The sequence below is a fragment of the Engystomops pustulosus genome, chromosome 11, assembly GCF_040894005.1.
Source record: "Engystomops pustulosus chromosome 11, aEngPut4.maternal, whole genome shotgun sequence".
NCBI lineage: Eukaryota > Metazoa > Chordata > Amphibia > Anura > Leptodactylidae > Engystomops > Engystomops pustulosus.
In genome coordinates this window covers 70,282,683-70,306,241 of record NC_092421.1, presented here as the reverse complement: position 1 = coordinate 70,306,241, position 23,559 = coordinate 70,282,683, and the positions used below count along the sequence as shown (strand labels likewise).

The following is a 23,559-nucleotide window of genomic DNA, read 5'->3' as shown; positions in this document are numbered from 1 at the left end:
TATCTCGCTTTAATAATTTTTTTCAACTTTTATTTCATTTCTCCCTAAGCTAACAACCATTTTGAGTGATTTGTCCAAAATAAATCAAAATTCAGATTCAGTTTTAAAAAGTAAAGCAATCGTCAAACATCAACTTTTTGGGGGATTACTGGGGATTCCAATTCTCAGATCCCCAGCAAACACTTATTGTACCAACCTGTGGGTAAGTGGCGTTTTCAAAAAATTTACAAATTTTACACAAATTTTCCTTAGAGTGTCCCATATTTATATTAGGCTAAAGGGTCCAATCCCGACAATCCTATACCACATTGCATAGTAAACGACTAGAAGACTAGACTCACCTCCGTCATTCAGAGTGTTTCCCCAACCAAAGATGAGGCCCTGGGAACCAGCCACATCACAACGAGTGGGTAGACTGATACTTTGGATCCTGCTATTGAGTGCCACGGGATGGGCAAGTTTAATCAACATGATGTCATGGTCCAGATAGTAATGGCTGTATTTTGGGTGAAGAATGAACTTCTCAGCTGAAATAAATTGTTCCGTTCCTTCCAAAACCTTAATGTCGTGATCTCCAAATCTGACCTCGATACGTCTGAAAGCGAAAATAATCAATGGTTAGCTACAAGAATGGCGAGGATAATAATTTATATCAATTTTTTATGGTAACTTACGACGGGGAACACCAATTGATTATTAATCAGGGACCCTCCACAAAGGTGGTAGCCAACGTTCAGGGGACAGAGTTTGCAGCACATGTGTAACCTCCAACAATCTTGTCATCATTATTGTATGGGAGAGCCGCTACACATAGAGGAAAAAAATGGCAATCATCAATTTTTGAATCTGGCATACTTTTGGAGTAATTTACTAATCTGGTTTGCGGGTGGCATTTTTAAAACATAATAAATTTTGTACAATAAAGGAATTTTAGAAAGTATCTTCCGTACTCACCAGCAAGTCCCAGGACTGACAGGAGGAGAAGACACTTCATGTTGACTGAGTGAGGACACCAGTATGGCAGGAACGTCTTTTATACATCTCAACCGGAGACAACAAATGCTTGTTCTCACAGGCGAGGCCCTTGTACCAAATCCAGGAAAATATCTATTTTGAGATATGTAGCAGAAGGTTTACAAAGTGGGAGCTCATTTCACTTCATTCTACTCAAAAGGATTTGTAAATTTCCAGATATGTTAGATTTGAACTTTTTAACTTTTATTGAAGTCTTTATATTTTGTTTCTAAAACAGACAAAAAAATGCAAAGCAAACCTATTAGATTGCTACCCAGGTGTGCAATACATGATACAATGGGGCAGATTTACTTACCCGGCCCATTCGCGATCCAGCGGCGCGTTCTCTGCGCTGGATTCGGGTCCGGCCGGGATTTATGATGGTAGTTCCTCCGCCATCCACCAGGTGGCACTGCTGCGCTGAAAAGCATCTGAACGCACTTCAATACACCGAGCTGGACCAAGTGAAGGTAAGCGCGTCCCAAGCGACACATTTTCGGTTTTTAAATGCAGCGGTTTTTCCGAATACGTCGGGTTTTCGTTCGGCCACACCCCCGGATTCCGTCGCGCGCATGCCGGCGCCGATGCACCACAATCCGATCACGTGCGCCAAAATCCCGGGCCAATACAGGGGAAATCGGCGCAAATCGGAAGTATTCGGGTAACACGTCAGGAAAACGTGAATCGGGCCCTTAGTAAATTACCCCCAATTTGCGGGCATTTAGCCTCAGGAAGTCCAAATTAATATATTTTTTAAACATATATGAACATTTTGGAACAATTTATTCAAATTCTGTTCAAGGAAAGAACAAATTTATGGCTTTTTCCTTTACATACTGGGACTCATTTACTAAGCATTGCGCTTCTCACTTTTGTTGGACTGTTTGCCTTTTTCAGGGATTGCATGGCTTGGACAGGTATTTAACAGGTGTCTGCGCTAGGATTTCGGTGCACGCAATCCATTTTTGCTGTGCTGGCTTCAATGCAACACACACTTACTCCGCTCCCGCTGGTATCCCGTTTTTGTGCTCTGCGCGTAACTGGAAATTCCAAGGACTCGCGGGACCTGCTTCATCCAATGATTAGCCGCTTCAGACCAGGGAACAACACTGGAAGTAAAGACATCAAAAAAACAGAATGATATCCTGGGGCAAATTTACTTATCCGGTCCAGTCGCGATCCTCGATTCGGACGGTCCGACGAGGATGAAGTCCGGGTGCGATTCATGAAGATCGTGCGCCCGAGTACCTGCATCCGACGCTTCCCCACCGAGGTCCACCGGAGTTCACCTGCTTTTTCCCGGTGCTTGTAAGTGCGTGTCTTGCGTCACAATTCTAAATGTTAAATCTTGCGTGTAGTCCGAATCCGTCGGGTTGTCTGATGACACGCCCCCCGAATTCTGTCGCGTGCAAGCTGGCGCCGATGCGCCAAAATCCGATCACGTGGGACACAATCCCCGGAGCGATGCGGCACAAAACGGAATGCCCTCCGCGGACCCTTAGTAAATGAGCCCCCCTGTGTCCAAGGAATGACTAGATGACTTCTGGTAGAGTCCCAAAACCCAGAAATCTCAGAGCTATGCAGGAATCAGGAACCAAACATGTACATGGTCTTATTTTTTCATATACATGGAAAAACACTTAAGGTCCAAGAGATATTTTTTAAGGCTATATTTGGAGCTTTTGTTTTTTGTGAAGTGCAATGATATAAATATAAGGCATGATTTTTAAAGTAAATGTTAAATACATAAAGATGTATTCCACTATTACTTTTTCAATACACTTTTTCTTAAAAAATGTTTACATTTTGTGACTATTCATTATTTGGCCATTATAGTTGGTGTGTGGCAGATCTTCTTTTATGCTGCATGTCATCCTATACCCTATGAATGATATCTAGATATATGGGGGGTCATTTACTAAGGGCCCGATTCGCGTTTTCCCGACGTGTTACCCGAATATTTCCGTTTTGCGCCGATTGTACCTGAATTGCCCCGGGTTTTTGGCGCACGCGATCGGAATTTGGCGCATCGGCGCCGGCATGCGCGCGACGGAAATCGGGGGGGCGTGGCCGAACGAAAACCCGACGTATTCGGAAAAACCGCCGCATTTAAAAAAAAAATTGTGTCGCGAAAATTTCACTCACCTTCATCCTGGGTAGGCCGGTGTATTTCGAGGCATTCCAGCGGACTTCAGCGCAGCAGCGCCACCTGGTGGACGGCGGAGGAACTGCATTGATGAATCCCGGCCGGACCCGAATCCAGCGCAGAGAACGCGCCGCTGGATCGCGAACGGACCAGGTAAGTAAATGTGCCCCATGGTGTAGAAAGAAGAAAAATGGCCCATCCCCAGTGCACCGAGAAACTTATTTTCATAAAGCTAAAATATAATTTAAAAAAAAAATTTCAATTGCGATGAAACGGGTGCAAAATGCCTGAAACTGTCTATAAGTCCTTGGTATTTTATACCTTGTATTGGCTCACTAAAAAGGGTGATATTGGTTGCAAGCTTACTTGCAGATATCCGACTGTCCTCAGACCTTTTGGGGTCATCCCATCCATGGACAAGATCTCAATCAAGGGAAAATAAAACCATCTCACTACCCAAGTCATTAAAACATTTATTGCAATTAGAGTTGACTTTTCTTCTTCCATAGTTTGTTCTGTTTCTTTTCACTTCTCTCAACCTCCATAGCGTTACTATGTCCATTTGTGTTAAACTTATGTTCTGTTCAGATATTGTCTTATACCTTATCCTATAAAAGTTTTCACCAACTGAGGACTCTCAACTCTTATCTATTTTACCACACAATAATTTCTGCAGCACTCAAGGTTCCTAAGAGCACAGTGGCCTTAAATGGAAGAGGTTTGAGATGAGTGCAACTATTCCTTGACCTGGCAATCCAGCTAAAATTAGCAATCATGGGAGAAAGTTCCACAAGTCAACTATCACTGCAGTCCTCCACCAGTCTGGGCTTTATAGCAGAGAGTGCTGATGGAAGCCTCTCCTTAGATTAAGCTTCTTCCAAAGAAGACACATGGCTGTACTGGCTCCAAAGCTTCTTCTACTCAGCACTAAACAAAAGGGCTGAATACTTATCACCGGGGGCTGAATACTTATCACCAGTTGATGAATACTTATCACCAGGGACCGAATAATCATCACCCGGGGTGCCGAATACTCATCACCAGGGGCCAAATACTTATCACCATGGGCTGAATACTCATCACCAGGGGCTGAATACTTATCACCAGGGGCCGAATACTCATCATCAGGGGCTGAACACTTATCACCAGGAGCTGAATACTCATCACCAAGGGCTGAATACTTATCACCAGGGGCCGATAACTTATCACCAGGGGCTGAATACTTATCAGCGGGGGCCGAATACTAATTACCAGGGGCCGAATACTTATCACCGGGGGCTGAATACTTATCACCGGGGGCTGAATACTTATCACCAGGGGCTGAATACTTATCACCAGGGGCTGAATACTTATCACCGGGGGCTGAATACTTATCACCAGGGGCTGAATACTTATCGCCAGGGGCTGAATACTTATCACCGGGGGCTGAATACTTATCACCGGGGGCTGAATACTTATCACCAGGGGCTGAATACTCATCACCGGGGGCTGAATACTCATCCCCGGGGGCTGAATACATATCACCGGGGGCTGAATACTTATCACCGGGGGCTGAATACTTATCAGCAGGGGCTGAATATTTATCACCGGGGGCTGAATACTTATCACCAGGGGCTGAATACTTATCACCAGTGGCTGAATACTTATCACAAGGGGCTGAATACTTATCACAAGGGGCTGAATACTTATCACCGGGGGCTGAATACTTATCACCAGGTGAGGAATACTTATCACCAGGTGCTGAATACTTATCACCAGGGGCTGAATACTTATCACCAGGGGCTGAATACTTATCACCAGGGGCTGAATACTTATCACCGGGGGCTGAATACTTATCACCAGGGGCTGAATAATTATCACCGGGGGCTGAATACTTATCACAAGGGGCTGAATACTTATCACCGGGGGCTGAATACTTATCACCAGGTGCTGAATACTTATCACCGGGGGCTGAATACTTATCACCAGGGGCTGAATACTTATCACCAGGGGCTGAATACTTATCACCAGGGGCTGAATACTTATCACCAGGGGCTGAATACTTATCACCAGGGGCTGAATACTTATCACCAGGGGCTGAATACTTATCACCGGGGGCTGAATACTTATCACTGGGGGCTGATTACTTATCACCAAGGGCTGAATACTTATCACCGGGGGCTGAATACTTATCACTGGGGGCTGATTACTTATCACCAAGGGCTGAATACTTATCACCGGGGGCTGAATACTTATCACTGGGGGCTGATCTCTGATTTTTCTTGTTGAATATATTAGCAAAAATATCTATAATTCTGTTTTACTGTGACGATGGGGGTAGGGAGAACTTTAATGAGCAAAAAAAGAACTTTTTTGATGTTACCAATTGGGTGCAATAAATTTAAGTGAGAAAACCTTAACATTTCTGAATACTTTCCGTAGCCCCTGTTTAACTTCCAGGTATCAATATTTTTCTGGTCAGATAAGTTTCGGTCATGTAGTCATTCGTTGTGTTTAAATGTGTTTAAAGTCACTTGATCTCTCAAGGTTCCCGACACATGACTCTGTTCTTGGCAGCCATATAAGCCTGTGTTACCCAGATGAATATTATCAGACTATGGTGAAGGTCGTTCTGTCTGGTACAGGTGAGCTCTGCGGAAAGTCCAAATTTAGCTAGACTTTGTCATGGTTTCCCTTGCGACCCATGTCTCTTGTCACAGACGCACCTGTGTTCCACTGTGTGCCCACCTATGCCAGCGGCAGCTTCACTCACCTGCCCTTGTTCCAACGTGCACCTGTTTTTTAAGATTTAAAGGGCCAGAGTGCCTATGATAGGCGCTGGCCGGCCGCCTTTCCTGTTAAATACCTGAAACCTTCCTGTGTCCCCTGCCGGATCTCTGCGCTCTATTCCTCAGAGAAATCTGTTTCCTTCTGCCTGTCTGATTTCCGTTGTAACCTCCTGCTACTTTCCTGACCTTGATCCTGTGCTGTCTGTCCTGACCCCCTGCCTGTCCCCGACTCTTTCTCTGCCTTATGAGTCTGTACCTCGCCTTGGCCACCACCGCGGACAAAGTCGAGCCTGTGGAACAACCTGATGGTATCCCGCCAAAGCAAGTCCAACCCGGGTCTTGTGAAAACCGTGCGCAACTTAGACTCTTTTTAAGGCCATTTTTCTTTTTAAGTATCTGTATGATGGTTATTAGGCAATTATAAGCAGTGGATAGTTATGTGGTTTCTTAGGTTATGTACTGCCCTAGTGATACAATTCTCTACTTTTTAATATATTTTGAAGTATTTATTAGACACGTTGGGACTAGTGAATTCAGCACAGAGCGTTCCACATATGTGCGACATAAAGCTCAGACATATAAGGTTCATCAGAGAACATTTATTACAGAGAATAAAGTAACATATAAACCTCCAAGTCTTGAATTAGAGTCACAAACATCTCATGTATTGCACTTTAATTGTTAGCAATGATTTCATTGATCCAGTCTACATAGTTGCAGAGCCTTGTGTAGACTCCGGGTAAATCTGGCATTGCACATCCCCAGCCCCAGGATGTGATTCCATGCACCTCTCCATTACACACCACTGGTCCACCGGAGTCACCCTAGTCACCAAAACAAGAAGACATAAATTATGCTGCTAATTCTTCACCCATTATCCAGAGCAGCACTCACTATTCTTCTGCTGTTGCAGTTACTGTGTACATACATGACATTATTTATCCTGTATTATGCTCCAGAGCTGCACTCACTATTCTGCTGCTGGTGCAGTCACTGTATACATACATGACATTACTTATCCTGTACTGATCCTGAGTTACATCCTGTATTATACTCCAGAGATGCACTCACTATTCTGCTGCTGGTGCAGTCACTGTGTACATACATGACATTACTTATCCTCTACTGATCCTGAGTTACATCCTGTATTATACACCAGAGCTGCACTCACTATTCTGCTGCTGGTGCAGTCACTGTGTACATACATGACATTACTTGTCCTGTACTGATCCTGAGTTACATCATGTAATATACTCCAGAGCTGCACTCACTATTCTGTTGCTGGTGCAGTCACTGTGTACATACATGCCATTACTTATCCTGTACTGATCCTGAGTAACATCCTGTATTATACTCCAGATCTGCACTCACTATTCTGCTGCTGGGGCAATCACTGTGTACATACATGACATTACTTATCCTGTACTGATCCTGAGTTACATCCTGTATTATACCCCATAGCTGCACTCACTATTCTGCTGCTGGTGCAGTTACTGTATACATACATGACATTACTAATCCTGTACTGATCCTAAGTTACATCCTGTATTATACTGCAGAGCTGCACTCACTATTCTGCCAAGTTTTCTTGGAGAATATGGATCCTGTGAATATTTTATGGGAGTCATAATTACCTGGCAGGAGTCTTTTCCTCCCTCTGGATAGCCCAGGCAGATCATGTTATCTGTGATCCTGTCTCCATAGGAATTACGACAAGATTCCTCAGATACCACAGGGACATCCACACATTGCAGGACGTCCGGGCTAACAACTAGATATCAAAAAACAGCAAGTTATAAAGACAGTATCCACCAGATGTAAGAAGAACTAAAAACTGTCAACTTACTCCCAGTGTTTCCCCATCCAGACACTAAGCACATGGTGCCCGCAGGGGGGCTGCTTCCAGGTGGGCAGTTTTCAGGGAGCTTGATGGGTTTGATGACATCACTAAACTGGGCGGGCACTGACAGCTTGATCAACATGATGTCATTATCGATCATGTAAGAATCGTAACCCGGGTGCCGAATGACCTTTTCAGAGTCAATGAATTGTTCTGTTCCCTCTGAAACTCTGATATTATATTCTCCGAGCCTGGATTGAATTTTTCTAAAGTATGTGGGAAAAATTGTTAATTATTTAAAATATAGCTACTGTATGTTACATATTCTATGGCATTATAAGGATTGTGCCAATCAACCCTCTCATCCTCTTTGCACAGGATAGAGAATCACTGTCTTATTACTGGAGATCTGACCACTAGGACCACTAAACAATTGGGAGAATGGGGGGCACATTATTACTCTACAGAGCCCAATTTGGGAATGGAGACCAGGAATTCCAGGAATGTATTCTCCATTCACTACTGTAAAATAGTCGTTTTCAAAGATATGTTTATTTAATCAGTTAAACCGACAGGTTCCCCTTTCGAACCTTTTCTGGATTCGGCCGTTGTCTCTGAGCTTTGACAGTAGAGATTCGCAAATCATTTAAGATTCACCAAATGTTCAGTTTAAGTTTTTAGCAAATTTTTCTGAACTGGTGTTGCCCAATTTGTTTTTCGAAAATTGTAATACTGGTATACATTGGTATATAATCTCAAATTAAAAATCCACAAAATGAGATAAAACCCTTTTTTATAGACAAAACTAGAAAAAGTCCAGGACAATTCAAACAGAATCTGTTCATCTGAAGTGAATCTGAAAATAACTTACATCTGGACCTGGAAATTGTCATATTTGCACTAAATCTATGAATCGACTAATAAATAATCTCTACTTTATAGTACTTACGATTCGTAGCAGTGAGCAGCAGACACCACCCATTGGTCGTTGATCAAGAATCCTCCACAGAAATGATAGCCGACATTGAGAGACACCTGATAGGGCAAATTACAGGGATAGCCTCCAACTATCTTATCATCATCGACAAGAGGGGTTGCCACTAAAAATAAAGATTTATGTCTATTAACAATAAAGATAACAAAAATTTTAAAATAGTGCAAAACTATTGTCTCCATTTTCTTACAACCTTTGGTAGGACTTGAAACTTACCAGCAAAACCCAGAAGGGACAGGACTATCAGGATCTTCATTGTCACCAAGAAAAGTTCCCTGTGACCAGAGGAGGATCTTTATACCTGTGGTTATCATCTTTCCTGATGGTTCGCAAGGTCACCACTAATTGTGGGAAATCATGACCAGATGTCTTGGCCTGGTATCTGCCCATGTGCTAACCTTCAGCTAAATGGAAATGTTTTCCCTTGTACAAATTTGGTACAACATCTGGTATATGAATTATTCCACCAACCTTATTACTTCAATATAATAATGAGTACAACTTATCCCGAGACTTGTGAAGGATCTCCACCTGCCTTATGACATTTCAAGGACAGTAGAACATGTTGGTGGAGGAAAATAAGTAATGGGGACAGGGGACATTACTATTGGGGGCTGTGTTTTTAAGGGGATCCTATTTTGGATATGTTATTAATGAGGGGAGGCTACTGGACATTTCATTAATGAGTAGCGGCTGCATTTCCAACCCTTGGCTTATACTCAAGTCAATAAGTTTCTCAGTTTATTATATGGTGAAATTAGGTTACCTCGGCTTATACTTGGGTTGACTTATATTTGAGTATATGTGGTATAAAAAGGGGGCTACAGAAAAAGGAGCACTATCAGGGGGCAACATAAAAGAGGGAGCTACACTAACGAGAGAGGGTTACATAAAAGAGATCATTGTAAAAGGGGGGGGGCACAGAAAAGTGGACATTATAGATGGGGGGCTGCAGGAAATAACACATAAGTTGGGGTTATATTTGAGGTATTTGACCGCTACATAATTTTTTTTCCAGTGACCATGGTACCAGAGAAAAATTTGGGGTGCAGCTGGTCTCGCAATACCAAATGGTCGAGCACCCCTTCCTTAAGGAACTTAGGGACTTAGTATCTATTAAGAACAGTATCTGCTGTGCTCTAATGGTTTAAAGAGGGGTTCAGCAGTTAGATCCCTGATTACTATCACCTTACTGTGATGTAGTGAATGTGGACCAATGGTGTCCTCAAGCCTTTGCCTTTGGGCTACTTCTAATTGCATTGATTTGGAGGTCCTCAGATTGTCACCCTCATACAAAGGTCAGGGTAATCAGGAAACCACCTGGTTGCTCCCTCTTGGTATAGGCTCAGACTGTAATAGGATCCATCATTAGTCCAATCCTCCAGGTTTTACTGTATTGGTCAGAATCCTATAAGCATAATATGACACTTGCTTGTGTGTATAAGGTTATCTTATTAAAACCTAACAATGGCTATCGGAGTCATTAACCATTACTATTAGGTAAGGATTAGAGATGAGCGAGCACTAAAATGCTCGGGTACTCGTTATTCGAGACGAACTTTTCCCGATGCTCGAGTGCTCGTCTCGAATAACGAGCCCCATTGAAGTCAATGGGAGACTCGAGCATTTTTCAAGGGGACCAAGGCTCTGCACAGGGAAGCTTGGCCAAACACCTGGGAACCTCAGAAAAGGATGGAAACACCACGGAAATGGACAGGAAACAGCAGGGGCAGCATGCATGGATGCCTCTGAGGCTGCTTAATCGCACCATTATGCCAAAATTATGGGCAACAGCATGGCCATGACAGAGTGACAGAATGAAGCTAGATAGCATCTAAAACATCCAATAATTGACCCTGACACTATAGAGGACTATGCAGAGGCAGTGGCAGCAGCAGCAGGCTAGAGAGTGTCTTGGCGACATACCCCAAATGTACTCAGGCTTAAAACCAATGGGTGGCAGAGAGGAACCAAAGGAGGTGAGCAAGAAGCGCTCAAATAATATCGGTACAAGATAAAAGTTTGCCAGTATATTTTGTGGATTACACAGCAGGGTGGCGACAAAGTTAACAAGTTTGATGAGGAAGCCATGAAAACAACCCAAAATTCTGCCTGACACAGCTCGTTTGATAAGGGGACCATGTATGGAGGCAGTGAACTAGTAGTAGATTAACCCCTTCCCGACGCGCGCCGTACTAGTACTTCCGTACTTCCCGACGCGCGCCGGTGCATGGGGAGGGCTCGCGGGCCGAGCAGTCTCCATAGCTGGTAAGTCTTTGCTGCATATTGCAGCAAAGGCTTACCGGTAACACCCGCGATCGGTGCTAGCACCGATCGCGGGTGTTTTCTCCGTGATCGCCGCCGGCAATGCTGCCGGCGGCTTCAAAGAGATGGCGGCGCCCAGGCGGATGACGTCACGGGGAGCGGCGATCCGTCGCCATGGTAACCTCGGGTGTTCCGAACACCCGAGGCTACTTCCTTTTAACCCATGCATTACAATGTGCTAATTGCACATTGTAATGCATGGGGAGTAAAATCCACATATACTGCCATACTGTAGTATGGCAGTATATGATAGGATCGATCAGACTACCTAGGGTTAGAGTACCCTAGGGAGTCTGAAAAGTAGTAAAAGTAAAAATAAAAAAAAAGTTTAAAAAAAAAAAATTATAATAAAAAAACCTAAAAATTTAAATAACCCCCCTTTCCCTAGAACTGATATAAAAATAAATAAACAGTAAAAATCATAAACACATTAGGTATCGCCGCGTCTGAAAATGCCCGATCTTTTAAAAATATGATAATGTTTTTTCACTATGTTTAACCCCGTAACGGAAAATAGCGTCCAAAGTCGAAAATGGCATTTTTTTGCCATTTTGAAAAATATAAAAAAAATAATAAAAAGTGATCAAAAGGTCGCACAGTCCCACAAATTATAGTTTTGAAAACGGCATCAAAATTCGCAAAAAATGACACTATCCACAGCTCCGGACACCAAAGTATGAAAAAGTTATTGGCCCCAGAAGATGGCAAAATAAAAAAAAAAATTTTGTACAGGAGGTTTTCATTTTTTTAAATGTATGAAAACATTATAAAACCTATACAAATTTGGTATCCACGTGATCGTACCGACCCAAAGAATAAAGTAAACATGTCATTTGGGACGCAGAGTGAAAGCTGTAAAATCCAAGCCCACAAGAAAACGTCACAAATGTGGTTTTTCACCATTTTCACTGCATTTGGAATTTTTTTCCCGCTTCCCAGTACACGCCATAGAATATTAAATACCGTCACTACGAAGTGCAATTTGTTACGCAGAAAATAAGCCATAACACAGCTCTTTATGTGGAAAAATAAAAAAGTTATAGATTTTTGAAGTTGGTGAGTGAAAAATGGAAGTGAAAAAACTAAAAAAGGCCAAGTCGTTAAGGGGTTAAAGGTGCTGCAGTTAAAACTATGTTAGTTGGATCTTGGGATGGAGCTGGCGCTCCGCTGCCAGACGAGCTTTCGCCAATCCAAGCCCCTGTCTCTAGGCTACTCCCCAAACAGCACTTCTAAGAACCTTTTGTATAAGATCAAGTGTAGTAGCGTTCTTATAAGTTTGGGATATGGCGGGGGAGGGGAATGTAAACAGATGCGCAAGAAGCGCTGAAATAATATTGGTAAATGATAAAAGTTTGCCAGTATATTTTGTGGATTACACAGCAGGGTGGCGACAAAGTTAACAAGTTTGATGTGGAAGCCATGAAAACAACCCAAAATTCTGCCTGACACACCTCGTTTGATAAGGGGACCATGTATGGAGGCAGTGAACTAGTAGTAGATTAAAGGTGCTGCAGTTAAAACTATGTTAGTTGGATCTTGGGATGGAGCTGGCGCTCCGCTGCCAGGCGAGCTTTCGCCAATCCAAGCCCCTGTCTCTAGGCTACTCCCCAAACAGCACTTCTAAGAACCTTTTGTATAAGATCAAGTGTAGTAGCGATCTTATAAGTTTGGGTTCTGGCGGGTGAGGGGAATGTAAACAGATGCGCAAGAAGCGCTGAAATAATATTGGTAAATGATAAAAGTTTGCCAGTATATTTTGTGGATTACACAGCAGGGTGGCGACAAAGTTAACGTGGAAGAAATGAAAACAATCCAAAATTCTGCCTGACACAGCTCGTTTGATAAAGGGACCATGTATGGAGGCAGCTATATGGACTACTTTTGGAGGCAGCTATGGCGATGACGTGTGGAGGTAGCAATGGAGACAACGTGTGAAGGCAGCTAATAAGACGACGTGTGGAGGCTGCTATGGAGACAATTTAATTTGGATAGTGCCTGTATGTGGCAGTCGAAAAAAGTTTTCAAACCAGAGGAGCAGGTAGCTGGTCCTCCAGAAAAATTACATAGATTGAGTGCCTGTATGTGGCACTCCCAAAAATTGTTTAAAACAGAGGACAGGGTAGTTGGCCCTCCAGAAAAATTAAATACATAGAGTACTATAGCCAGAGCCAGTTGGCCCTGGCAAAAAAATAGCCAGTTTCCTCTGCTTTAGTGTACAAAGAGGAGGAGAAGGAGGACAATGAGGAGGAGGAGTGCATACATTATTCAGGTTCAGCTTCTTTCACCTGGTGGAGAATGGAAATGCGGAGAAATCCAGGCTTTATTCATCTTGATAAGCGTCAGCCTGTCAGCGCTGTCAGTCGACAGGCGTGTACGCTTATCGGTGATGATGCCACCAGCTGCACTGAAAACCGGACAACACGCTAGCGGCAGGGCAGGCAAGAACCTCCAAGGCGTACAGCGCCAGTTTGTGCCACATGTTCAGCTTTGAAACCCAGTAGTTGTAGGGAGCTGTGTGATCATTTAGGACGATGGTATGGTCAGCTACGTACTCCCTCACCATCTTTCTGTAAAGATCAGCCGTACTCTGCCGAGACTGGGGACAGGTGACAGTGTCTTGCTGGGGTGACATAAAACTGGCAAAGGCCTTGTAAAGCATACCCCTGCCAGTGCTGGACAAGCTGCCTGGTCGCCTACTCTCCCTCGCTACTTGTCCCGCAGAAGTACGCCCTCTGCCGCTAGCGCTGTCAGAAGGGAAATACTGTTTCAGCTTGTGCACCAGGGCCTGCTGGTATTCATGCATTCTCACACTCCTTTCCTCTCCAGGGATGAGAGTGGAAAGATTTTGCTTGTACCGTGGGTCCAGGAGAGTGAATACCCAGTAATCGGTGCTGGAATAAATTCTTTGAACGCGAGGGTCACGGGATAGGCAGCTTAGCATGAAATCTGCCATATGCGCCAGAGTCCCAACGCGCAAGAATTCACTCCCCTCACTGGCCTGACTGTCCATTTCCTCCTCCTCCAACTCCTCCAACTCCTCTTCTTCTGCCCATACATGCTGAACAGTGAAGGACTGCACAATGGCCCCCTCTTCTGTCTCGCCAACATTCTCCTCCTCTTCCTCCTCATCCTCCTCCACCTCCTCCGATATGCGCTGAGAAACAGACCTAAGGGTGCCTTGGCTATCAACAAGGGAATCTTCTTCCCCCGTCTCTTGTGACGAGCGCAAAGCTTCCGACTTCATGCTGACCAGAGAGTTTTTCAACAGGCCAAGCAGCGGGATGGTGAGGCTGATGATGGCAGCATCACCACTGACCATCTGTGTTGACTCCTCAAAGTTACTCAGCACCTGACAGATATCAGACATCCACGTCCACTCCTCATTGTAGACTTGAGGAAGCTGACTGTCTTGACTACCAGTTCTGGTGGAAGTTGACATGTGGCAGTCTACAATCGCTCTGCGCTGCTGGTAAACTCTGGATAACATGGTTAGTGTTGAATTCCACCTCGTGGGCACATCGCACAACAGTCGGTGAGCGGGCAGTTGGAGGCGGCGCTGCGCTGCCCTGAGAGTGGCAGCATCTGTGCTGGACTTCCTGAAATGCGCACAGATGCGGCGCACCTTCGTGAGCAAATCAGACAGATTGGGGTATGTCTTGAGGAAACGCTGAATTATGAGATTTAACACATGGGCCAGGCATGGCACATGTGTCAATCTGCCGAGTTGCAGAGCTGCCACCAGGTTACGGCCGTTGTCACACACAACCATGCCTGGCTTCAGGTTCAGCGGTGCCAGCCACAGATCAGTCTGCGCCGTGATGCCCTGTAATAACTCTTGGGCGGTGTGCCTTTTATCACCTAGGCTCAGCAGTTTGAGCACCGCCTGCTGTCGCTTAGCGATGGCACTGCTGCTGTGCCTAGAGCTACCGACTGATGGCGCCATGCCCACGGATGGTAATTCAGAGGAGGAGGTGGAGGAGGGGTGGGAGGAGGAGGAGGCATAGTAGGCCTTTGAGACCTGGACCGAGGTAGGCCCTGCAATCCTCGGCATCGGCAGTATATGACCAGCCCCAGGGTCAGACTCGGTCCCAGCCTCCACCAAGTTAACCCAATGTGCCGTCAGCGATATATAGTGGCCCTGCCCGGCAGCACTCGTCCACGTGTCCGTGGTCAGGTGGACATTGTCAGAAACGGCATTGGTCAGGGCACGGAGGATGTTCTCTGACATGTGCTTGTGCAGGGCTGGGACAGCACATCGGGAAAAGTAGTGGCGGCTGGGGACCGAATACCGAGGGGCGGCCGCCGTCATGAGGTTTCGAAAGGCCTCGGTCTCTACCAGCCTATAGGGCAGCATCTCCAGGCTAAGCAACTTGGAGATGTGGACGTTGAGGGCTTGGGCGTGTGGGTGGGTTGCGCTATACCTCCTTTTGCGCTCCAGCGTCTGGGGTATGGAGAGCTGAACGCTGGTGGATGCTGTGGAGGATCGTGAAGGCGAAGATGGGGTTTTCGCACGGGAGGTGTTTGGGCCGGGGTCCTGGGCAGGGGGCTGACTAGCAGATGACACAGGGGAAGGAGCAGTGGTGTGCCCGGCCGGAGGTGAATGGGCTTGGTGCCATTGAGTGGGGTGTTTAGCATTCAGATGCCTGCGCATACTGGTGGTAGTTAAGCTAGTAGTGGTGGAACCCCTGCTGATCCTGGTTTGGCAAAGGTTGCACACCACAGTCCGTCGGTCATCCGGTGTTTCTTTAAAGAACCTCGAGACTTCTGAAAATCTAGCCCTCGCCATGGGAGTTTGACTACGGGCAACATTTGGCACTGATGCACCAGCTCTGGCCCTGCCTCTCCGTCTGGCCCCACCACTGCCTCTTCCAACCTGTTCTGCTATAGGACTCGCCTCCGTCTCAGAAGCACTGTGTTCACCCGGCCTATCAACCCAGCTTGGGTCTGTCACCTCATCATCCTCCGATCTCTCAGTCTGCTCCCCCCTCTGACTTGCTGCCCTGACAACAACTTCACCACTGTCTGACAACCGTGTCTCCTCATCGTCCGACACCTCTTTACACACTTCTTCCACTACGTGAATAATGTCATCATCACCCACAGACTGCGACTGGTGGAAAACCTGGGCATCGGAAAATAGCTCAGCAGAAGCAGGACAAGTGGTTTGTTTCCTCAGAGTATGCCGGTTCAAATGCCAAATTTTGGTGGGAGGGGGCAGACTGGGGGGAAGGAGGCTGAGGTGGAGGAGCTGGAGGAGTGCCGATTTCGGTGACATGGGTGGACTGCGTGGAAGACTGACTGGTGGACAAATGGCTAGAAGCATTGTCCGCAATCCACGACATCACCTCTTCGCACTGTTCTGGCCTCAACAGTGCTCTACCACGAGTCCCAGTAACTTGAGACATGATGAACCTAGGGAGTATACCTCTGCGGGGTTCCCCTGCTCCCCCATCAGCAGGTGGTGTCTCACCCCGCCCAGGACCACGGCCTCTGACCCCTGCAGTAGTTGGACGCCCACGTCTATGCCCTCGTCCTCTACCCCTAGCCCTCGGGTTAAACATTTTCCAAATTAAAGTGTAAACTTGAAAAAAAAAAAAATTTGTGTTTATTTTTTTTTTATTTTTTTTAACAAAACGATGCTATCCTATTGCTATGGCTAGTTTCTAACCTACACTGACAGCACACAACTGGATTTTGTGCTTTGCAAGATGAGTTTGAGCTATAAAATGAAATTAAGGTAAAAAAAAAAAATAATCAGCAGACTCTGCCTAATTCTAATCAAAGCCCTAATAAATTGTCCCACTTCGGTGTTTGAGGTGGATATGCGTGTCACTAAGAGCTAAACACAACGGTAGCAAGTCTCCCTGCAAATTCCTCACAGTATGGTACTAGCTGCACTACTAGTGCCAGCAAGCCCAGCCACAAGCAAACAAAAAAAAGGAAAATATAACGCTATTGTAGGCCTAAGTAAGCCGTTGGGGTTCTCCTATGGCTATTTTGTAGCCTACAATGAGAGCACACTGCTTTGCAAGATGAGTTTGAGCTATAAAATGAAATAAAGGTAAAAAAAAAAAAAAAAATCAGCAGACTCTGCCTAATTCTAATCAAACCCCTAATAAATTGTCCCACTTTGGTGTTTGAGGTGGATATGTGTGTCACTAAGAGCTAAACACAACGGTAGCAAGTCCCCCTGCAAATTCCTCACAATATGGTACTAGCTGCACTACTAGTGCCAGCAAGCCCAGCCACAAGCAAATAAAAAAAATATATATATAACGTTATTGTAGCCCTAAGAAGGGTTGTTGGGTTCTTGTAGAATCATTCCTGCCTAACAGTAAGCTAATAGAACACCCTAACGCTTTCCCTGACCAGCAGCAGCTCTCTCCCTAGCGGCATCCAGACAGAGAATGATGCGAGCAGCGCAGGCAGGGGCTAGTCTATTCCAGGGTCACCTGATCTGGCCAGCCAACCACTGCTATCGACGTGTAAGGGTACCACGTCATGCTGGGTGGAGTGCAGAGTCTCCTGGCTTGTGATTGGCTCTGTTTCTGGCCGTCAAAAAGCAAAACGGCAGGAGATGCCATTTTCTTGAGCGGGCGAAGTATTCGTCCGAGCAACGAGCAGTTTCGAGTACGCTAATGCTCGAACGAGCATCAAGCTCGGACGAGTATGTTCGCTCATCTCTAGTAAGGATCAGTGAAGCCGTTTAAGTTGCGGTTTGCCGAACTTGCTGACCTCCACCCTTAGCACCCACTCCATTTTCCATAGGATTGTCATGCCCCCTGATGTCATTGGGGAGAGAAGGGGGAGATTGGGGAAAATTCTGATACAATTAAAGGATTAACACCTGTGATTGGTGCCAGCACTGCTTGAAATGGTTACCAGTGGTATGAAGCCGAACGCTAAAACCAAATTTCCACTTCAAGTCTGGGTTCAGATCTGTACGGCATGGACATTGTGTGTTTGGGTCCACTCATCCTAACCACTGAGGCATCACATCCACCATCAATCTGTTACTGTGTCCAAGTAATGTGACAATTTGGTGAAGCATTTGCTATTTACTTTTGGATTCATTGATGTCTTTGCTGTGGCCGTCACATGCTGGATATTTTCTTCACTTGAGTTCGGTCTTTCACTGCCTATGGTACATTGTCCGCAATAAAGTAGAAATTGTTAATTGGCAACAATAATGTTCATTTAAGTTTTATTTTGTGCTTTATGCAGGGAACTGCAGAGGATCTGAAAGGAAGAGGCACGAGATCCCCAAATCCAAGGGGTGAAAAACTTGTAGCATCTTCCCAAGAAGACTCCTGGCTGCACCAACTCCAGATCTGCTTCTACTCAACACTGTGCAAAGGGATGAATACTTAACAACAGGGGCTGGATACTTATCACCGGGGGATGAATACTTATCACCAGGAGCTGAATACTCATCACCGGGGGCTGAATACTTATCACCGGGGGCTGAATACTTATCACCAGGGGCTGGATACTTATCACCAGGGGCTGGATACTTATCACCGGGGGATGAATACTTATCACCAGGAGCTGAATACTTATCACCGGGGGCTGAATACTTATCACCAGGGGCTGAATACTTATCACCAGGGGCTGGATACTTATCACCGGGGGCTGAATACTTATCACCAGGAGCTGAATACTTATCACCGGGGGCTGAATACTTATCACCGGGGGCTGAATACTTATCACCCGGGAGCTGAATACTTATCACCAGGGGCTGGATACTTATCACCAGGGGCTGGATACTTATCACCGGGGGATGAATACTTATCACCAGGAGCTGAATACTCATCACCGGGGGCTGAATACTTATCACCGGGGGCTGAATACTTATCACCAGGGGCTGGATACTTATCACCAGGGGCTGGATACTTATCACCGGGGGATGAATACTTATCACCAGGAGCTGAATACTTATCAACGGGGGCTGAATACTTATCACCAGGGGCTGAATACTTATCACCAGGGGCTGGATACTTATCACCGGGGGCTGAATACTTATCACCAGGAGCTGAATACTTATCACCGGGGGCTGAATACTTATCACCGGGGGCTGAATACTTATCACCAGGGGCTGAATACTTATCACCAGGGGCTGAATACTTATCACCTGGGGCTGAATACTTATCACCGGGGGCTGAATACTTATCACCAGGGACTGAATACTTATCACCGGGGGCTGAATACTTATCACCAGGGGCTGAATACTTATCACTGGGGGCTGAATACTTATCACCAGGGGCTGAATACTTATCACCAGGGGCTGAATACTTATCACCGGGGGCTGAATACTTATCACCAGGAGCTGAATACTTATCACCAGGGGCTGAATACTTATCACCAGGGGCTGAATACTTATCACCTGGGGCTGAATACTTATCACCGGGGGCTGAATACTTATCACCAGGGACTGAATACTTATCACCGGGGGCTGAATACTTATCACCAGGGGCTGAATACTTATCACTGGGGGCTGAATACTTATCACCAGGGGCTGAATACTTATCACCAGGGGCTGAATACTTATCACCGGGGGCTGAATACTTATCACCAGGGGCTGAATACTTATCACCAGGGGCTGAATACTTATCACTGGGGGCTGAATACTTATTACCAGGGGCTGAATACTTATCACCAGGGACTGAATACTTATCAATAGGGGCTGAATACTTATCACCAGGGACTGAATACTTATCACCAGGGGCTGAATACTTATCACCAGGGGCTGAATACTTATCACCAGGGGCTGAATACTTATTACCAGGAGCTGAATACTTATCACCAGGGGCTGAATACCTATCACCAGGGGATGAATACTTATAACCAGGGACTGAATACTTATCAATAGGGGCTGAATACTTATCACCAGGGGCTGAATACTTATCAATAGGGGCTGAATACTTATCACCAGGGACTGAATACTTATCACCAGGGGCTGAATACTTATCACCAGGGGCTGAATACTTATCACCAGGGGCTGAATACTTATTACCAGGAGCTGAATACTTATCATCGGGGGCTGAATACTTATCACCAGGGGCTGAATACTTATTACCAGGGGCTGAATACTTATCACAAGGGGCTGAATACTCATCACCGGGGGCTGAATACTCATCACCGGGGGCTGAATACTTATCTCCAGGGGCTGAATACTCATCACCGGGAGCTGAATACTTATCACCGGGGGCTGAATACTCATCACTGAGGGCTGAATACTTATCACCAGGTGCTGAATACTTATCACCAGGTGCTGAATACTTATCACCGGGGGCTGAATACTTATCACCAGGGGGCTGAAAACTTATCTCCAGGGGCTGAATACTTATCTCCAGGGGCTGAATACTCATCACCGGGGGCTGAATACTCATCACTGGGGGCTGAATACTTATCACCAGGGGCTGAATACTTATCACCGGGGGATGAATACTTATCACCAGGGGGCTGAATACTTATCACCGGAGGCTGAATACTTATCACCAGGGGCTGAATACTTATCACCGGAGGCTGAATACTTATCACTGGGGGCTGAATACTTATTATCAGGAGCTGAATACTTATCACCAGGGGCTGAATACTTATCACCAGAGGCTAAATACTTATCACCAGGGGCCGAATACTTATCACCAGGGGCCGAATACTTATCACCAGGGGCCGAATACTTATCACCAGGGGCTGAATACTTATCACCAGGAGCTGAATACTTATCACCGGGGGCTGAATACTTATCACCAGGGAAAAAAATAACTTTTTTGACGTTACCATTTGGCTGCAATGAAACAAAGAAAGAAAAACGTAAAGAGCTCTGATTACTTTCCTTTCCAGCATTGTAACTTCCAGGCATCATTATTCTTCTGGTTCCTGCTCACCTGCATCAGGTAAGATTGGTCATGCAGTCAAACGTTGGCAGCAATGTGTTCCAAGTTGTTCAATCTCTCAAGGTTCCTGACTCATGACTCTGGTCTTGGCAGCCATATAAGTCTGTGTTACCCAAATTAGTATTATCAGACTATGGTGAAGGCCGTTGTGTCTGGAAAAGGTGAGCTCTGTGTAAAGTCTAAATTTAGCTAGACCTATAATTATAAAGGGGAATTTTTCCGTGAACCGGCATATGATGCAAGCCCCGCCCCCTGGCGCAGTGGATACAGGTTTTATCTGGCAAATTTTTATGTAAAAAACTGCGAAAACTTAAGTGTCAATGGTCACAGGCTTTAGCGAGTGCTCAGGAATGGGGAAGGAAAGCTTTTCGCCCATGCACTTTGCTGGTGGCCGCTTCTTCTTCACACCCTCCCCATACCCCCTACATGCCCACATGGCGAGGAGGTGGCGTAGTGAAAAGAGCTCACCTCTATGCCGCTATGATATATCTCCCCCAATGTGTGCAAAATGCCAGGGGTGTAGCCAGAAGCCGCTAAGCCCCATAGGAAACAACTTAACGGGCCCCTTCCCCGTAGGGGTCATTTACATTATGATTAAAAATACAATAGAGATGCCCGGGGGAGGAGCTTGGACAAAATCGCATATTAGTTACAGATCGCATGTCTTTCAAAGGAAACACATGCCTGATCCGACCAAGTCCCACCCCCAGGCATTTACATTGTGTTTCTAATCGCAATGTGAACACCCCATGTGACCACATGTTTTCATACACATTTTTTTTGTGCGCTCCAACGTCAGTGGTACACATACATGGGATTTAGTTAATTTACTTCTGATTGGTGGAGATGCAACCACCTTAACCAATCAGAGTGAAGTAAACTCTTACTCTCACTTCCTGCTGTGTCGGTTCATCTGCTGCTGCAGGTGACCAGTGAGTGACTGACACACTGCAGTGTAAAGCTAATGCCACCAAAGAGCCACGTCCCTCACCGGCCAACTGCGCCCCTCCCCCCGCAATCCAGCTCCCCATCAACCACCTCACTTATATTGGCCGCCTTAGACACTGTGATCATGGTGCTTAGGGGGAAATTTGTCCTGATCCGTTTACATGTCAGCTATGCTTGTATTCCCAGATCTTGCAGGGAGAGGGAGGGGCTGCCGGTAGTGCGGCAGATTATGGGGGTGCACGGTGATGTAAGTAGTCAGAAGTACAAAACTCTGCAACAGAGATTAAGGGCAGCGCAGTATCAGAATCACCCGCTCCTCTGGCGTTCTCCCGTCCCTGCTAATAGCCCTCTTTATGCACACTATAAGTAACAGGGGACACATCACAAATTACAAATCTTAAAAGGTAAAGTAAGGCTAAAGGATTTAAGATGCTTAGAGCGAACCTGTCACCAGGAATGTGATTTGTAGTTGACATGCTCTAAAAGCCTATGTTATGCTAATTTTAAAAAATTAGTTTATAAAAGTTTAATTCTGATTACCTGGCCCCCAGCCAGTAGCACGTTACGAGTCCCTGGGGAGGGGGCAGTTGCAGCCGCTCTGTAGCTGTGTCTCAGTCTCCTCTCCTCACAGGAGAGGAATAATGCATGAGAAGACACAGGCCCACACAGGCTACAGCTGCCCATCCCCCGGGCCCCACCACACACTGCTGACAGAGGATTATTTAAAATTAGCACAGCAGAGGCTATTGGAGAAGGTCACAAGCTAGAAAAGTTTTTAAAGAGCTTGTGGACCCCTCTGGCTTATCTGCGACCAGTGTCATGCAACTGTTGCCATCTTTACGCAAGGGATACAGCGACAAGAGAGATTCCTAGTTTTGGAATCTACTGTAGCTCTGATGTAGGATTTATTCCTGCTCCACCTATTTATTTCAAAGAGTAGTCCAAATCCGAATGGACTGCCAACACCTGTGATCCAATCCAGGTCCAGGTTTGGGTTCAGGGCACTGTGGTTTGGGTCCACTCATACATAGTCTTTGGTCAACTGCTGAAATGATATACAAGAGACTACATAGCGGGGGTTTGCTTGCCCACTTATTTCTTTTTTTGTCATTTTTTCCTTGGTTTTCCATTCTTTTTTCTTGCTTTTCACTGACATTTCTGTCTTATTTATGTTTTTTCATGTCTTTGCAGCAGCAAGACAGAAGCTTCAGATTACATAGTCTACAGAGAGGAGAGACCTAGTAGTTAGGTCTCAACAAACTTGGGTGGGGTTTGATAGCCCCCACACACACACACACCAATTTGCTCTTTGGCACATAATACATTAATACTGAGGAGCTGGAAGTTATAACATCATCCACAGGTTCCATTGAAGTGAATGGAAGCCCCAGTGGCAGGCAAAACTGATAAGAGATGGGATTTAAACAAATCCCATCTACATGCGGAATAAATGAAAATTGATGGACAAAATGGAGATCTTCAGCCGAAAATTGCATAAAATGTTCTTGTTCCACATCATACATGCTTGGCCATTCACATGATGAGCAGATATGTTGTACGTTTCCTTTCCTTAAAGGGAATGAGTATGGGGGGCATTAATCATGCACCAGGACTTGTGCACATGGTCC

General features: G+C 45.6%; 1 protein-coding gene and 1 long non-coding RNA gene across 2 annotated transcripts; both read right to left on the bottom strand.

Annotated features, from left to right (window-relative positions):
* Positions 1 to 347: 347 nt before the first annotated feature.
* Positions 348 to 1,035, bottom strand: LOC140105670 (uncharacterized). Its single transcript, XR_011850619.1, has 3 exons — positions 955 to 1,035; positions 675 to 804; positions 348 to 595 (listed from the first exon to the last, which is right to left on the bottom strand). It is a non-coding gene; the product is annotated as an uncharacterized lncRNA (long non-coding RNA).
* Positions 1,036 to 6,507: 5,472 nt separating this feature from the next.
* Positions 6,508 to 9,031, bottom strand: LOC140105651 (anionic trypsin-2-like). The gene is made up of 5 exons (XM_072129658.1): positions 8,979 to 9,031; positions 8,718 to 8,868; positions 7,775 to 8,034; positions 7,563 to 7,699; positions 6,508 to 6,752 (listed from the first exon to the last, which is right to left on the bottom strand). The coding sequence occupies exons 1-5, from the start codon at positions 9,016 to 9,018 to the stop codon at positions 6,603 to 6,605; spliced, it is 738 nt and encodes a 245-aa protein (XP_071985759.1). The 5' UTR covers positions 9,019 to 9,031; the 3' UTR covers positions 6,508 to 6,602.
* Positions 9,032 to 23,559: the final 14,528 nt, after the last annotated feature.

Excerpts from the sequence above, each read along its gene's own strand:
- LOC140105651 (XM_072129658.1), bottom strand. The coding sequence starts at position 9,018 with ATGAAGATCCTGATAGTCCTGTCCCTTCTGGGTTTTGCTG. Across the intron at positions 8,035-8,717 it reads GCTGCTCACTGCTACGAATC|AAAAATTCAATCCAGGCTCG; the intron begins GTAAGTACTATA and ends CACATACTTTAG. Across the intron at positions 7,700-7,774 it reads TGGATGGGGAAACACTGGGA|TTGTTAGCCCGGACGTCCTG; the intron begins GTAAGTTGACAG and ends TTTGATATCTAG.